The 18,691-nt window shown below is 44.4% G+C and overlaps 1 protein-coding gene across 1 annotated transcript in view; it reads right to left on the bottom strand.

Annotated features, from left to right (window-relative positions):
• Positions 1–1,688: 1,688 nt before the first annotated feature.
• The window catches only part of lrp6 (low density lipoprotein receptor-related protein 6), a 60,912-nt gene continuing 43,909 nt past the window's right edge, over positions 1,689–18,691 (bottom strand). The window contains exons 8-23 of the mRNA XM_061912107.1: positions 13,833–14,049; positions 13,464–13,753; positions 13,165–13,391; positions 10,613–10,797; positions 6,466–6,792; positions 6,183–6,385; positions 5,896–6,107; positions 5,227–5,417; positions 4,582–4,791; positions 4,390–4,515; positions 4,076–4,312; positions 3,882–3,992; positions 3,581–3,808; positions 3,367–3,503; positions 3,191–3,288; positions 1,689–3,117 (exon numbers count right to left, since the gene is read on the bottom strand). Of these exons, the coding sequence (XP_061768091.1) occupies positions 2,817–3,117; positions 3,191–3,288; positions 3,367–3,503; positions 3,581–3,808; positions 3,882–3,992; positions 4,076–4,312; positions 4,390–4,515; positions 4,582–4,791; positions 5,227–5,417; positions 5,896–6,107; positions 6,183–6,385; positions 6,466–6,792; positions 10,613–10,797; positions 13,165–13,391; positions 13,464–13,753; positions 13,833–14,049 (3,300 nt within the window). The 3' untranslated portion in view covers positions 1,689–2,816. The remainder of the gene's footprint in view (positions 3,118–3,190; positions 3,289–3,366; positions 3,504–3,580; positions 3,809–3,881; positions 3,993–4,075; positions 4,313–4,389; positions 4,516–4,581; positions 4,792–5,226; positions 5,418–5,895; positions 6,108–6,182; positions 6,386–6,465; positions 6,793–10,612; positions 10,798–13,164; positions 13,392–13,463; positions 13,754–13,832; positions 14,050–18,691) is intronic.

Here is an 18,691-nt window from a genome sequence, read left to right on the forward strand (position 1 = left end):
CCCATACTCTCTGAGCACTCCCCACAGGACTTCCCGAGGGACACGGTCCAATGCCTTCTCCAAGTCCACAAAGCACATGTAGACTGGTTGGGCAAACTCCCATGCACCCTCAAGAACCCTGCCCAGAGTATAGAGCTGGTCCACAGTTCCACAACCAGGACGAAAACCACACTGTTCCTCCTGAATCCGAGGTTGGACTATCCGGCGAAGCCTCCTCTCCCGTACACCTGGATAAACCTTACCGGGAAGGCTGAGGAGTGTGATCCCACGATAGTTGGAACACACCCTCTGGTCCCCCTTCTTAAAGAGAGGGACCACCACCCCGGTCTGCCAATCCAGAGGTACCGCCCCCGATGTCCACGCGATGCTGCAGTCTTGTCAACCAAGACAGCCCCCACAGCATCCAGAGCCTTAAGGAACTCCGGGCGGATCTCATCCACCCCCGGGGCCTTGCCACCGAGGAGCTTTTTAACTACCTCAGCGACCTCAGCCCCAGAAATAGGAGAGTCCACCACAGATTCCCCAGGCACTGCTTCCTCATTGGAAGACTTGCTGGTAGGATTGAGGAGGTCTTTGAAGTATTCCCTCCACAACATTTGCAGTCGAGGTCAGCAGAACACAATCCCCACCATTGCACTGCTTACCTTTCCTGAGGCGGCGGATGGTGGTCCAGAATCGCTTCGAAGCTGGCCGGAAGTCGTTTTCCATGGCTTCCCCGGACTCCTCCCATGTCTGAGTTTTTGCCTCCTCAACCGCTGAAGCTGCACACCGCTTGGCTTGTCGGTACCTGTCTGCTGCCTCCGGAGTCCTATGAAGCAAAAAAGCCCGATAGGACTCCTTCTTCAGCTTGACGGCATCCCTCATAAAAAATATCTCAGTAAAAATAAGAACATAAGAGAAACAAGGCAGTAGTGACCATGATATGAAAATGTATTGCACTGTTTTTTTGTTGCAGTTTATTTCAGTATTCACTAAAATAATGTCTTGGGCTCAGGGTCTTTCCCGTGACTGGGTGGGTTCCCTGCTGGGTACTCCGGCTTCCTCCCACTTCCAAAGACATGCACCTGGATTGTTGATGGGCAATACTATTCTAAATTGGCTCTAGTGTGCAAGTGTGAATGTTGCCTGCCTGTGTTGGGTCTGCAATTAGGTGGGGACTTGTCCTGGGTGTACTCCGTCTTCCACGCGAATGCAGCTGGGATAGGTTCCAGCACTCCCACTATCCGGAGAGGGAAAGTTTGTAGCATACTGTATTTCTTTGAATTGCCGCAGGGCATATAGTATGCGCCTGCCTTGAATTACTGCCGGGTCAAACTCGTTTCGCAAAATAATTTGCGCATGATTAGTATTACCGCCTGGTCAAACTCGTGACCCCTGTCATCATATTCAAAATGGAGGCTGATTTCAATACCGGTAATTTGAAATCGCATAAAGGGAAGAAGATTACGAGCTATTCAGTAGGATTAAAGGTCCAAGCTTACATCACACTCAAATTTTTACTGCATGCCTTTGGTAAGTGCCGGAGTGAGAAGAGGTTTTAAAATAATTAGCGCATGCTTACCTTTACCGCATGCCTTTGGTAAGGGCCGGAGTGAGAAGAGGTTTTAAATTAATTAGCGCCCCGGCGGCAATTCAAGGAAATACGGTAATTCATTTAAAAGTGCTGATTAATCACACCAACACGGTGGTAAAATGTCACTCACTTTATGTCGAACAAAAAGACAACAGAAAATCAGCATTTGATGTTACAAGAGCTCATGGTGGCAGCTGTAGAGTCCATGTGAGAACAAACTGCTTTACAGAGTGGCAATGAAAGAACCAAATGTTGGTCACCTCCAGAGAAAGCTCAAAGATCCAAACCGCTCTCATTTTTTCCCCGTCCAAGAGACAAAAGTGCTTGAAGAACAAAATCATTTCTACATTTGGACTCTTTAAGCACCAACTTCGTCGACTGGGCCCGCACTGAGAGCACAAGCATCAGAGAATGCTCAAGTGCCCCACGTTGGAATCTTTGTCAGACAAATGACACGCAAACATTGGTACATAACATGAATGGAAGCCAACACTTATTGAGTCATCCAACAAGTTTGAAAGTAATGCTCGCTGACTTGGACCTCCTGCAAGGACACCAACTTTGCCACGGGTTGGGGCTGACCTGACCCTTCATTTCAGCAGACCTTAAGTCTTTCCACAGGTTTAATCGTCACAGCTGTTGAGATTGTCACATTAATGCTGGTGAAACTTAGTGTGCGTGTGTGAGACGAGCAGATTGTCGTGTGTAGAAAAATAGACGGAATGACAGCTTTACAATGTTTCTTCTTCCCGAGATAGCTTATACAAAAATACTTCCTGTCTCACTGCTCAGGCACGGCTTGGGAACGCTGAGCCACACGGCAGCTTTGGGACGTGAGCGAGACGCACATTTTGGTTTGGGTCCCGACGGGACGCTTTTATTGCGCTGTGCTCGCATCACATGGGTGCTAGCTCCACTCCTTTGGCGCGGCGTCCCAGGTGTGAAGAGGGCAGTTAGAACTGCGAGTGGGCGGAGCTGCTGATGGTAGATATTTGGCATGGTGTCCTTTAAGGCAACTTGTATGTGTGTGATTTTAATAAAAGCTTTTCTTAAAAAATGTACAAATGTCTTAATACAAACCTCTATGGCATCATCACTGTATAGAAAATATATAAATATGCTTTTCTCTTTTCAATGTACAAATGTTCCGCAGCCAGCCTGGCGTTTCCCATTTTTGACCTCATTTATGAACAATTCCTATTTACACTGAGGGGGCGGAGCTGCCATCTGTGCTCCTTGTGGCTCACGAAGAGTCCGTGCAGGGTGATGGTGGCGGCGGGTATAGGTGGTGCGAGTAGCTGCGTTCGGTGTAAGGCGACGGCGGGCAGCTCTCGCAGTTCTCCTCCGCCGACAGGTACTGGCTGCGTGGAGTCGGCGGAGGCGGGAAAGGCTCAGAGTCGTAGTTGAGGTCGCTGGTGTAGCCCTTGGCGGCGGCGCTAGACTTGAGCGGCACACGACGGCCCGGCGTGTAGTCGCTGTCGCACACGTCCGTGCTGCAGGGCGTGGTGGGCGGGGCAAAATGGCGGTACGTGTAGGGACGATAGCTGCGGGGCAGAGACAAGGTCGTGTGAGGAGGAACAGGAAGCAAGTGGTCTGTCAAACGCTGACAAGCGCTACCTGTATGATCTGTGTGTGGAGGGGCTGTTGGAGGAGTAACCCAACTCTACGGTGTACTGCGAGCGGACGGTGGCCGGAGAAGGAGGCGGGTTTAGAATCTGCCAATGGCCAAAACAAACTGTCACACACAAATATACTTGGTTTTCTGGAACATTGCTGGGGTTAGCAAGTCTCACCGTTGGGAAGTAGGCGCCCTTGGTGCTGGACGAGCTGCTGGATGAGGCCCCGGTGATGTGGGAGCGGTCGAAGGATGGCCCGCTGCTCCCGCCCATGATGCTCAGGGAGCCAATCCCAGATTTGCCTCCGGACATGCCTGACACATACGCATGCACTGACTGTTGGCGCTTTTTCGTTTTCAAGAGAAAACTGATCTGTGGTGCCGATTCTCACCTGGCAGCGAGCTGGTCAAGGAGCTGGGATGCGGCACATATCCCAGAGGCACTGATGACGGTCCGTGGACCACAAAGTCGTTGGTGACCGTCTCGCCGTCGTCCTTCATCTGGGGACAGAGGACGCGCTGGCACACAAAATAGACGGCGCCCACCACAAACAAGGCCATAACCACGCCCACGATGGAGCCAATGGTGTCGTTGGAAGGAGGTGGCTCGTCGGTGGCATCTAGGTGCACAGAAAAAGAGTGTGACACGTGCTCCACGCCAGGCGCAGCGTGAAGATTTTGTGCTTAGCTTACAGCAGCCGATCTCGTCCGAGTTGTCGGTGCAATCCATGTTGTTGTCGCACTTCTTGTGTTTGCCGATGCACTGACCATTGGAGCAGGTGAACTCGTCTGCGGGGCAGCGCACTGCGGCACAGACAGAAATAAAAGCATGAACGTATGTAAAGACCAGGGTCATGTGGTCACTGTCAAAGATGGCGAGCGCCTACCTTCACACTTGTGCTCGTCAGAGTTGTCCTGACAGTTAACCTCGCCGTTGCAACGAAGGCTCAAGTCAATGCACTGCTGGCTGTCGCACTGGAACTCGGATTCGGAGCAGACGGGACAGTCCACCTCGTCGCTACTGTCGTCGCACTCTGCGTAGCCATCGCAGCGCCATGCCTGAGGGATGCAGTCCACTTCGCCGGACCTGCAGGAGAACTGCTCTGGAGAACAGGTGGGTGGCTCTAAGAGGAAATAGGAACATAAGGGAGTCAGGGAGGCGTAATAATTGGCTGGGTTCATTCAACTGGGCAGCGCTCACCTCCGCAGGACAGCTCGTCTTGCAGCAGAACCAGGTGGACAGGACAAGAGCAACGGGTGGTCCCGTCACCCTTTACGATACAGATGTGAGAACAGCCGCCATTGTCCCACGTGCACGGGTGTTTGCCTGAAAGCAGCGAGAAGTCAGCTTGGCAGCCTTGCTTTAGTGCTTTACCTGGTGGGTGGCACTCACCATACTCCCTCATGTCCAGCTCGTGGACGGCGTGGATGTCACTTAAGTAGGCGATGCGGGCTTGGATCTTTGTGCGGCCCTCGCGGGTGACCTTATCGATGCGCTCGATCATTTGCTGTTGCTTGTCGATCCAGTAAAGATGCTTCCCGAACACCGTGAGGCCCACTGGCTGCAGGATGTTGGAGTCGGCTATGACGATGCGATTTCCGCCTAAAGAGAGGAGGCGGCAGGGACAAAAAAAAAAAAAACAAGGTTGTCGGGCCAAAAAGCTCAGGAACTAAGGCAACAAAATGGGTGAGGAACTGAAGGGTGAGGCAAGGGAAGGGAAGGAGGAGTAGGACAGACGTTAATGAGCAGGACATCAGGTCAGATGTCATTCAAATTTAAACTCAGCTGACAATTTACTAATTATCTGCAATGCTCAAACCCTCCTGAGGGTGGCGCCAGTCTCTGCAGACTTCAAGAAGTCAAACCAGGACAAAAAGTTGTTCTTGCCCCACCAGGATCTCTTTGAGGCTGTTTAACACTGCCAGCGGCCTGTGTGGGGCGCCAGAGAATCACTGGAATGAGGCGCGCGTTAGGCATCGTGTCGCCGACCTCCACTTTTCCTGCCTCAGCTGAAGTGAGGCCACACGACACACATACCTGACAGGTCGCTGCTCTCGATGCGCCGCAGGTCAGAGTCCACCCAGAACAGCTTCCCCAGTTCGTTGTCAATGGCGAGGGCGACAGGCTTGCCCAGTCCGCTGAAAAACAGAACCTCCCGCTCTGTGCCGTCCAGCGCTGCCCGCTCGATGGTTGGCGAACGCTCCAGCAGGTTGGTAAAGTACATGTACCTATGACACATAAGACATGAGTCTTCATCATCATCATCATCATCATCATGACTGGATGTGTTTGTTTCTGGAATGTTGGAAGGAAGCGGAACATCTGCAAACTTCATCGCTGAACCACACAGATTACTGCACGGACCTCGGCCCGAAGGAAAGGCTGCAATTATGGTTGCAAACAAACGACTTGGCAGCGACGAGAGCGAGAGAATAAACAAGAAGAAATGAAGAGAAAACAAAAAGTCTTTTTGGCGCGCAGAGAGGGGAAAAAAAAGTACCTGCGAGAGAAACATATGAAAGTCTTTAAATGTTTCCTGGAACTCGCACAAATCTGGCAGAACAGTAAAAGCTCCTGGAGAGGTGTTAGCATGCCAATCTTTCCGTCTAGAAATCCACGCCTCCATCTTTTCTTTCATCCCTAAACGCCAAATGAGCTTCACGTGTGACTATGTAACCTGTGCTACAAAAGGAGGGAGACACCCACCCTCTCTCTGGGTTGACCACGATGGCGCGGGGCTTGTCGTGTGCCCCTCGCAGGACCACGCCAACACGGCCGCCGTCCGTGCGAGTGACGTTGATGACGTTGGTGACCTCGCTGGTCCAGTAGATAAAGCGGCTGTAAATGTCGATGCTTAAGTCGTACGGCTGCAGGCCCTGACTGGGCCCGGCCGGTGAGCCCGACACCACAGTCATGCTCTGCGAGAGAAAGGCCGCACGTTAGAATGTCACAACTATTGACTCTTTTTTCCCCCGAATCAGTTTCAAACCCACCTGGTTCCCGTCCTCCTGAGCTCGGCGGATTACGTTCTGCTTGGAGTCGATCCAGTAGAGCTGTTTGTCCAGCGGGTCATAATCGATGGCGCGAACGTTCCTTAGGTTGTGGATAGGCAGTATTATATCGGGACTCTGCTGCTCGTCAATCACCATCCGATTAATGGCCGTCTTTTGGCTGAACAGCAGGAAGGACGTGGGCGCTGTAAAGACAGACATGTTTACAGCCAAGCACACCAAAACACTGGCCTGCACTGAACGCAGGGAAGGCGGGGCTTCTTACCGCTGCAAGTCTTGTTGTCATAGTTGAGCGAAAAATGGGCGGGACAGCCGCATACGAAGCTGCTGACAGGAACGGCGAGGCAGAGGTGCGAGCAATGACCGTTGGTTGAGGCGCAAGCGTTCCAGCCGCCCTGTCGGGACGAGTGAAAGACCAGGATGTCCATGACATAGTCCAGGTGGCCCTGGATGATGGTACGGTTCTGTCCGCTCGTCTTGTTGGCACGTTCGATGCTGCGCTGGCTCCAGTCCGTCCAATAGATGTAGTCCTGGTACTGGGTGAGGCCAAAGGGGTGGGGTAGGTCATCGGCTATCACCTCTCGGCCCTGACCTGCAAAAACACACACACAATGTTGAACATAAATCAGCAAAGTACGAGAGCAAAATCAAAGAAACTATTAGTGGCTTCAAAAATGGGAAAAAAAAAAAAATACAAAAACAAGCGTGCACACACGCACACACAATGATCCAGATTGACTAATGCTAAGAGGCTAATAAAAAACAGGTGTTAAACTCTTCTTCATTTGGGTGGAGGAATATTTTCCTTCTTCAGAGTGGCAGGCCAAAAGCTGAGGACAGAAATTTGGTAGTGTTCTGCATGCCAAGAAATTAAAGTCCAGAACAGGGGTAGGGAACCTATGGCTCTAGAGCCAGATGTGGCTCTTTTGATGACTGCATCTGGCTCTCAGATAAATCTTAGCTGACATTGCTTAACACAATAAGTAATGAATAATTCCGCTAGTAATCACAGTATCAAAAATAACGTTCAAAATATAAAACATTCTCATGCATTTTCATCCATCCATTCGGTTTCTACCGCACCTGTTCAAGAAGTCTGATTAATGTTAAGAAGTATTTTATTTATTTTTGGTTAGCCTCAGAATAACAATGTTATTACAAAGAACAAGACACTTATTATACTCTAAAAATGTTGGTCTTTCTTAAAAATGCATGCATATAGTTGTATTCGGTGTTTAAAAAAAATAATTATATGGCTCTCACGGAAATACTTTCAAAAATATTTGGCTTCTATGGCTCTCTCAGCCAAAAAGGTTCCCGACCCCTGGTCCAGAAGGTTTTGGGATTATTATGATGCGTTCAGCTTATCGCAGCACCAAGCAAACAATCTGAAAATACCCGTCATATCAATTCCTTGACATGGTCGTAATTTTTTTAAGTTCACTAAGCATAATAAACGTAAAATTTTTAATTTTGCTACTACGGATAATTTTATCAAAAAATCCTTAAAACAGCCTACTACCTATAATATAGGCTTTTTAAACAAAAAATCATTGTCTCCCAAAACGTTATTAGTTATTGAGGTCATTAGAGAAAACAATCTTAACGTCATTGGTCTCAGCGAAACCTGGCTTAAACCATACGACATTTTTGCACTAAATGAGGCTTCTCCTCCTAACTATACGAATGAGCATATTGCCCGTCCCCTTAAAATTGGGGGGGGGGGGGGGGGGGGGTTGGGGGGGGCTCGCACTGAAATACAACGAAAACTTTAACCTTAGTTTTAACCTAAATAATAAATATAAATCGTTTGAGGTGCTCACTATGAGGTCTATCACACCGCTGCCTTTATACCTGGCTTCTATCTACCACCTTCCTGGGTCCTATTCGGACTATATCAGTGAATTCTCAGAGTTCGTTGCTGATCTAGTGACACACGCCGATAATATAACTATAATGGGGGACTTTAATATCCATATGAATACTTCATCGGATCCACCGTGCGTGGCGCTCCAGACTATAATTGATAGCTGTGGTGTTACATAAATAATAAACGAACGAGTGATAGTTTAATAACTAATAAACACATGCTTACCTTAGCTAAAGCTAAATATTACTCAAATCTCATCCACCTTAATAAAAACGATCCTAAATTTTTGTTTAGTACAGTAGCATCACTAACCCAACAAGGGACTCCTTCCAGTAGCTCCACCCACTCGGCAGATGACTTTATGAATTTATTTAATAAAAAAATTGAACTCATTAGAAAGGAGATTAAAGACAATGCGTCCCAGCTACAACGGGGTTCTATTAACACTGACACGATTGTATATACGGCGGATACTGCCCTCCAAAATAGTTTCTCTCGTTTTGATGAAATAACATTAGAAGAATAGTTACGTGTAAATGGAATAAAACAAACAACATGTTTACTTGACCCACTTTCTGGGAAACTTATCAAGGAGCTCTTTGTATTATTAGGTCCATCAGTGCTAAATATTGTAAACTTATCACTTTCCTCTGGCACTGTTCTCCTAGCATTCAAAAAAGCGGTTATTCATCCTCTCCTTAAAAGAACTAACCTCGATCCTGACCTCATGGTAAACTACCGACCGGTGTCTCACCTGCCCTTTATTTAGAAAATCCTTGAAAAAATTGTTGCAAAGCAGCTAAATGAACACTTAGCGTCTAACAATCTATGTGAAACCTTTCAATCCGGTTTCAGGGCAAATCACTCCACGGAGACAGCCCTCGCAAAAATGACTAATGATCTATTGCTAACGATGGATTCTGATACGTCATCTATGTTGCTGCTCCTCGATCTTAGCGCTGCTTTCCATACCGTCGATCATAATATTTTCTTAGAACGTATCAAAACACGAATTGGTTTGTCAGACTTAGCCCTGTCTTGGTTAAACTCTTATCTTACTGACAGGATGCAGTGTGTCTCCCATAACAATGTGACCTCGGACTATGTTAAGGTAACGTGTGGAGTTCCCCAGGGTTCGGTCCTTGGCCCTGCACTCTTCAGCATCTACATGCTGCCGCTAGGTGACATCATACGCAAATACGGTATTAGCTTTCACTGCTATGCTTATGACACCCAACTCTACATGCCCCTAAAGCTGCTGATGACACCCAACTCTACATGCCCCTAAAACTGCTGATGACACCCAACTCTACATGCCCCTAAAACTGCTGATGACACCCAACTCTACATGCCCCTAAAACTGCTGATGACACCCAACTCTACATGCCCCTAAAGCTGACCAACACACCGGATTGTAGTCAGCTGGAGGCGTGTCTTAATGAAATTAAACAATGGATGTCCGCCAACTTTTTGCAACTCAACGCCAAAAAACGGAAATGCTGTTTATTGGTCCTGCTAGACACCGACCTCTATTTAATAATACAACTTTAACATTTGACAACCAAACAATTAAACAAGTCGACTCGGTAAAGAATCTGGGTATTATCTTCGACCCAACTCTCTCCTTTGAGGCACACATTAAAAGCATTACTAAAACGGCCTTCTTTCATCTCCGTTATATCGCTAAAATTCGCTCCATTTTGTCCACTAACGACGCTGAGATCATTATCCATGCGTTTGTTACGTCTCGTCTCGATTACTGTAACGTATTATTTTGGGGTCTCCCAATGTTAAAGTTAAAGTACCAATGATTGTCACAAACTCACTAGGTGTGGTGAAATGTGTCCTCTGTATTTGACCATTCCCCTTGTTCACCCCCTGGGAGGTGAGGGGAGCAGTGGGCAGCAGCTGTGCCGCGCCGGGAATCATTTATGGTGATTTAACCCCCAAAGCCAACCCTTGATGCTGAGTGCCAAGCAGGGAGGCAATGGGTCCCATTTTTTGTAGTCTTTGGTATGACTCGGCCACTATGCCACTGAGTAGGTTGTCTATGTCTAACATTAAACGATTACAGTTGGTACAACATGCGGCTGCTAGACTTTTGACAATAACAAGAAAGTTTGATCATATTACGCCTATACTGGCTTCCTGTGCACTTAAGATCTGACTTTAAGGTTTTACTACTTACGTTTAAAATACTACACGGTCTAGCTCCAGCCTATCTTGCCGATTGTATTGTACCATATGTCCCGGCAAGAAATCTGCCTTCAAAGTACTCCGGCTTATTAGTGATTCACAGAGCCCAAAAAAATTGCCCACATATGCGGTCCTCTCCAAGGTTTCTCATAGTCACCATTGTCGACGTACCACTGGGGTGAGTTTTTCCTTGCCCTTATGTGGGCTCTACCGAGGATGTCGTCGTGGTTTGTGCAGCTCTTTGAAACACTTGTGATTTAGGGCTATATAAATAAACATTGATTGATTGATTATTTTGACTGCTGGACTGTGTTTTAAGTGTATTCTCATAAAAAATATTGTTTACCGAGCATGTTGGCCGACTCAATCAGCGTCGTGTCCAGGTCGGTCCAATACAGGCGGCGCTCGGCGTAGTCGATGGTAAGTCCGTTGGCTCGGCCCACATCTGCCACCAGAGTGATGCGACCTGTGCCGTCCATTGCCGATCGGTCGATCTTTGGCTTGCCGCCCCATTCAGTCCAGTACATGTAGCTGAAGAGGAAGACCAGAAGCACATTTTTAGTAGTAGTAAAGGATTTATATTTCAAATTTTTCCAGAGACCCTAAACGCTTCAGACTAAAACCCATTATTCATTTAGTCCACATTCACATATTAGTGCTAATAAGATTAATTTGGGCATAGACTAACAGAAAGTGCTCCAACAACCTCTACGACAACCAAAAACATTCTCGGGGTGCACAATAAATATCTGAGGAATAAATTAATTATGATATCATCTCACCGATAAATCAGATAACAGAACAACAGAAAAACGCTCCATTGAGGTGAAATTACCCGTACAGTCCTGCAAGTGAGTTAGGATGAGCAAATAGTGCTCCTTTCTCCTATGTGCCGTGCTGTAAGCATGAACTCATTGTAAACAAACATGGCATCGATTGTGTGGGACTTCTTCACTGTTTCAGAGGAAGACCATTCATGTGCCATCTGCAACAAATGTTCTGCACACAATCCGAAAGAAGGGGAAAAAAAACTTGGTGCTTGAAGACAATAAATCATATCATCCACCTGAAATAATAGCACAGCTACGACGGTATTGTGTAAGCCTACGGAGATGCCTGCTGCTAAAGAAGCTACCAAAAGTCAGGCACAAAGAAAGGCCCGGGGCTTGTTATTTCGCCGCAGCGCTTGCAAAGTGCAAAACATTTGCCTTAGAACGATCCGAGGGCTTAATCTGTGATTACATCATGGAAATGATGGTGCTGTAAGACCAGCCCTTTACCATCGCTGAAAGATACTCGTCTTTGTCAGGACAAATCTACAGGTACAGTTCGTCAAATCCAACTTAAAGTCTTTCATACCTCCAGGTGTGCACAAACTACACTTTAATCTATATTTTAAAAAAATAGATGTTATCCAAATAGGGCTTGGAGCAGGAAGTTATTTATTTCAATGTTGGCTTGAAAAAAAACAAAAAAACATATACACTATATGCATCCATTTTCTACCGCTTATTCCCTTTTTTGGGGTCGCTGGTGCCTATCTCAGCTAATATATACAATACATAAATATGAATATATGTATACATACACACATACGTACATATATACACATATACTGTATATCTCTAAATCCATATCGCTATAAAAATATTTATCTATAGAGATATCTATACACACACACACATAAACATACAGTATATACACATGCATAAATCCATATGCATATATACAGACATATCCATACATTAATACATACATACACATATACAGTATGTATATACATATATATACACACACACACACACACGTGTATATACACAGCCATTCATTAATACATACATACACAGTACGTATATACATATATGTATATATACACACGCGCATATACTGTATGTAGATACAAATATACATATATATATATACACATATGTACTGTATATGTATATATATGTACATATATATATATACACATATATGTACATATAGAAATATATGTGTATGTATATATACGTGTGTGTATATATACACGTGTATATATATATACACATACATGTATATATATCTATATACATACATACACACACACACAATGTATATATACTTATGTATATATACATGTATATGTACATATAGATGTGTATATATATACACACACACACAATGTATATATACATATGTATATATACACACATATATATATATACACACATATGTGTATATATACATATATACACACATACTATATATACACACATGTATATACATATGTATATACACACACACATATACATGCATACATATATATATATACATACACACACATATATACATACACATATATACACAGTCACACAAATATATATACACACACATATACACATATATATATATATATACATATATATATATATATATATATATATATATATATATACATATATATATACATACATATACATATATATATGTATATGTATATGTATATATATATATATATATATATATATATATATATATATATATATCAATCAATCAATCAATCAATGTTTACTTATATAGCCCTAAATCACTAGTGTCTCAAAGGGCTGCACAAACCACCACGACATCCTCGGTAGGCCCACATAAGGGCAAGGAAAATATATATACACGTGTATATATATATACACATACATGTATATATATATATATATATATATATATATATATATATATATATATACACATATATATATATACATATATATATTATATATATATACATATACACGCGCAGGCAGGCACGCGCACGCACACACATCACCCCTAAGACATTCATTAACCTTTCTACACCAGTGTTGGTAGCACAGGAGGCCAGTTGGTTTAAGTGTCTCAATCACAACATCCACATGCGATGCTAACCCTTCAGCAGGGTCCAAAGCCAGAGCCCTTGGACTATCCAAATCTTTCCAGACCAGGACCTGCCGATGCTGCCCGTCCAGTTTGGCCACCTCGATGCGGTTAGTGCCAGTGTCTGCCCAGTACAGGTTCTTCCCCAACCAGTCTACAGCCATCCCCTCTGGATAGTCGAGACCAAACTCCACCACATGTTCGAGGGCGCTGCCGTTCATGAAGGCTCGGCTGATAGTCTGGGGGCAGAGGAGGGGTTAAAATTGAGGCTTGGGCCAATTGTGCCCATCAAACAAACAAATATGTTTCACCTTCAGAGTAATGTCTGTCCAGTAGATGCGGTTGTCCGTGACATCAAAGTCTAAAGCCGATGCCTCCTTGACGCCAGTGAGCGGGATGGCCACATTGTTGTTGTTGGTCTCTAGTGAGATGCGGCGAATGTCGGTGTGGCGGGAGAAAAGCAGGAAGGCCTCGGGGACGATACAGGTGCGCATGTCTGCAATGAGCTCGAGACCGATGGGACATCCGCACTGAACACCCACAGGTTTAAACAGGCACAAGTGGCTGCAGCCGCCATTGTTGTCTGCACACGGGTTGGTACCTGCCAGAGAACATATGCAGCGTCATTTTCAACACACTGTATAACATTTTGTCCACCTGACAGAGCGCACGGCACTTACCAAAGGCCTTGAGCACGTACGTGGCCTTGAGGCCCATCAAGTCCGGAAGCTGGTCAATGATGATCTCCCGCTCGGCCGTGTGCTTGTGGACACGCTCGATGCTGCGTCGCTGCCAGTCAGTCCAGTAGATGTAGTCGCCAAGCAGGGTGAAACCGAAAATGTGAGGAAGTTTGTCCTCCACCAAGACCCGTCTCCCTGTGCCATCTGTGTTCATCATCTGTAAGATTGTTTCATTGACCGTCATGAATGCTGCTGGATTCCGCTCTATTTGCTTCCCTGCAGTACCAAACGCAACATATGGTGGGCACACTTCTCATTGCTCTTAAACACGTCACCATCTTCCTTGCAGGTAACTTGACTAAAACGTACACATGTACGTCACGTTCAGGCTTTGATTAAGCCGTATGGTGAAAGCCTCCGATGTGACACGTGCATGTAACATGTCATGTACTATGCAAAATATATACGGAAACTTAGGCCTTGATAAGTCAATTAACTGACAATAAATTAAAATTAAGCCGGTAATTTCCAGTGTCGATATATCGGCATGTGCATGCTTCAAGAGCATTCACGCTTTTCGCCGCTTTCAACAGCTAAGCGCAATTGTGCCATAGCTGAATGAAAAGAAGGGGGTGAATTATCTCGTTCCCATTAGGTGTCTTAAAATCTTTGTGTGGCGAGGCGGGGGCTCTGGCCGGCTAGCATCACAGAGTGCAACTAGTTAGCATGAAGCAGGTAACATGGACAAAACGATCACAAAACCAAAATTTCACCGCACCAGTGTGGGAATATTTCAGTTTAAACCCTTGGATTCTTCATTCGGAATCTGCGAGACTTAAGTTTGCATTTGACCTGTTAATATATCTGCTTATAATGTAGTGTTTATATTAATACTTTGCAATTGTTATTAAAAAACGGTTCAAACTTGATTGTTAGTTAATTGTTAGTACAACTCTACCTCTGCCGACATGTGTAATATTCACGTGCAACTTTGTCAATACTTTATTTAGCAATTTTATTTATTGTTTTTTTTGCATGTACTTGAGCCCACTGCACTTAAATAATGAATTCTCAAGTCTGTTACAAAATACAAATGTACTTTTATTTTTCTCTTTACCATAAGCAACAGGTTTTTAGTACCAACTGTTTAAACTTGAAATGTAATAGTCTCTTGTTCACAAGTGAAATTACAAGGTACTCGTACTGCAACATTCCATGACTGCAAATGGGATTATGGTATTGTTTCTTCAAGTATTATAATAGTAACAGTAAATATTTAAATGCTCTAGGTTTTTCCGGCTCACATGAGGACAGTGCTGCGTGTGGGGAGATGAAGATGTAAACAAAAGCATGTCCGAGTTACGGCTGCCGTATCTGTCTTAATAGTGACCTTGAACCACATCTTACAACACTCCCAGGCTGTGTTCACACTGCAGGGTCGGATGTCTAATTCGGATCTTTTTTGTCAAAATCCAATCTTTTTAGTGGCCGTTCACATTACAAAAAAAAATGTGATTTCTATTGTGAATGCAATCAGTCCCTCTTGCGGACTGATTTCATGACGGCGCACGCACTGCAATGTTTAAAGAAGTAAAAACGGCTTCAGCTCTGGTGCTGGCTTCAGTACTGCCGCTTTTGTGGCAATTTCAAGGATTTTGTGCAATCAAAGTCAACATTTTCTGCTCCATTGTCAACTATTTATTTTGTAGCTGTCTATTTTGGTGAATAACTATGACGTCTATCGCTAATTGATGACGCTGTGATCAGATGAATGCGACCAGAGCCCGGGAGCGTTCACATTGAGAACGCATCGCATTTATATCCGATTTATTTCCACATAACAAAGGGGTTCGGGTCTGATATGAAAAATTCAGAATTGTACTGTTCTTCCAATTGACATGAAAAAAATCAGATACAGGACGTGTTTGGACAAAAAAAATGGAATTGACCTGCAGAGTGAACAAGACCACAGTTACAAATGTAACCATTAAAAATAACAGTTTCAGTAAGGACTGTAACGATTAAATCAGTTACAAAAAAGCTTACAGCTATATTATGTTATACTGCATGTTCTCCCTGTGACTGCGTGGGTTCCCTCCGGGTACTCCGGCTTCCTCCCAACTCCAAAGACATGCACCTGGGGATAGGTTGATTGGAAAACACTTAATTGACCCTAGTGTGTGAAGGTTGTCTGTCTATCTGTGTTGGCCCTGCGATGAGGTGGCGACTTGTCCAGGGTGTACGCCGCCTTCTGCCCGAATGCAGCTGAGATATGTTCCAGCGCCCCCCGTAACCACAAAAGGGACAAGCGGTAGAAAATGGATGGATGGATGAACACAAATATAAATACAAATATAATCAACTGTTTTTGCTAATATTTGTAATGAATTGAACTCAAAGATCTAAAACTTTTACTAAATACACAAAAGACGTATTCCTCTCAAATATTGTTCACAATTCTGTGTAAGTAAGCATTTCCTCTTTGCCAAGATAATCCATTGCACCTCACAAGTGTGGCATATCAGCAGGCTGATTAAACAGCATGATTATTGTACAAGTGTGACTTAGGGTGCCCACAATAAAAGGCCACCTGAAATGTGCAGTTTTGCTTTATTGGGGATCTGGTGGGGTCAGAGTAGTATCTGGTGTAACCACAATTTACCTAATGCAGTGCATCACATCTTCACATCAAGTTGTTGATTGTATCCAACTCCTCTTCAATAGCTGTGCCAAGTTCCTTGATATTGGCAGGAACTTAAACATGGTGATGAATACGCCGATCCACAGCATACCAAAAATGCTCAATGGGAGACATGTCCGGTGAGTATGCTGGCCATGCAAAAACTGGGATGTTTTCAGCTTCCAGGAATTGTGTACAGATCCTTGCAACATAGGGCCGTGCATTGTCATGTGAACGGAACAACAGTGGACCTCAGGTTGTCGTCATGGTATCTTTGTCCATTCAAAATGTCATCAATTAAATGCACTTGCGTTCGTTGTTCTTAACATACGCCTGCCCATGCCAAAGTCCCACCCCCAACGTGGGCCACGCTATCAACAAACCGCTCTGGACAGTGAAAACCGGGATTCATCCGTGAAGAGAACACCTCTCCGAAGTAACAGACACTATCGAATGTGAGTATTTTCCCACTCATGTTGGTTACGACGACAAACTGCAGTCATGCCGAGACCTCGGTGAGGACGACAATCATGCAGATGAGCTTTCCTGAGATGGTTTCTCAAGGTCTGTGCAGAAATTATTTGGTTATGCAAACCAATTGTTGCAGCAGCTGTCAAGGTGGCTGGTCTCAGACAATCACGGAGGTGCATCTGCTGAATGTGGAGCTCCTGGGCTCGTGTGGTTACACCTGGTCTGCGGTTGTGAGGCCAGTTCGATGTACTGCCAAATTTTCTGAAATGCCTTTGGAGACAACTTACGGTCGAGAAATGAACATTCAATTCACGGGCAAACAGCTCTGGTGGACATTCCTGCAGTCAGCATGCTAACTGCCCGCTCCCTCAAAACCTACGACATCCGAGGCATTGTGCTATGTGACAAAACTACACATTTTCAGTGTCCTTTTACCTGTGCAACAATCATGCTGTCTTGATATGCCACACCTGTGAGGTGGGTGAATTATCTTGGCAAAGAAGATGTGCTCACTAACACAGCTTCAGACAGATTTGTGAACAATATTTGAGAGGAATAGGTCTTTTGTATAAATAGTAAAAGTTTTAGATATGACTTCAACTCATGACAAATGGGAGCAAAAACAAAAGTGTTGAGTTTATATTTTTGCTCAGTGTACTTCGATTAATCGTTTAATGAGTAACTAAAACAAATGTAAAAAATAACTATATAAGCGGACATTGTTTCTGCACACTCACTGCAATAAAGCGCACAAGGGAGTGGTGCTGTGTGGGTGCCATTATTTGTGTGGTGGCAAACAGCAGAGTTTTTTTTTTTAAATATTATTCATCCACACATGTTAATTTCAATGTTGTTGACGCTTTTGTTAGAAAAAAAAGAAAAAAGGTTATGGCAAGCAGAAAAATTATTCACTAGATTAATCAAACAAAATAATTGATGTATTACTCGATTACTATGGTAAATGGTATGTACAAACCCCGTTTCCATATGATTTGGGAAATTGTCTTAGATTTAAATATAAACGGAATACAATGATTTGCAAATCATTCTCAGGCCATATTCAGTTGAATATGCTACAAAGACAACATATTTGATGTTCAAACTGATAAACATTTGTTTTTGTGCAAATAATCATTAACTTTAGAATTTGATGCCAGCAACACGTGACAAAGAAGCTGGGAAAGGTGGCAATAAATACTGATAAAGTTGAGGAATGCTCATCAAACACTTGTTTGGAACATCACGCTAATTGGGAACAGGTGGGTGCCATGATTGGCTATAAAAACAGCTTCCCAAAAATGCTCAGTCTTTCACAAGAAAGGATGGGGTGAGGTACACCCCTTTGTCCACAACTGCGTGAGCAAATAGTCAAACAGTTTAAGAACAACCTTTCTCAAAGTGCAATTGCAAGAAATTTAGGGATTTCAACATCTCCGGTGCATAATATCATCAAAAGGTTCAGAAAACCTGGAGAAATAACTCCACGTAAGCGACATGGCCGGAAACCAACATTGAATGACCGTGACCTTCGATCCCTGAGAGGGCACTGTATCAAAAACCGACATCAATCTCTAAAGGATATCACCACATGGGCTCAGGAACACTTCAGAAAATCACTGTCACTAAATACAGTTGGTCGCTACATCTGTAAGTGCAAGTTAAAGCTCTACTATGCAAAGCGAACAACATCCAGAAACGCCGCCGGCTT

The sequence above is a fragment of the Nerophis ophidion genome, linkage group LG10, assembly GCF_033978795.1.
Source record: "Nerophis ophidion isolate RoL-2023_Sa linkage group LG10, RoL_Noph_v1.0, whole genome shotgun sequence".
Lineage (NCBI taxonomy): Eukaryota > Metazoa > Chordata > Actinopteri > Syngnathiformes > Syngnathidae > Nerophis > Nerophis ophidion.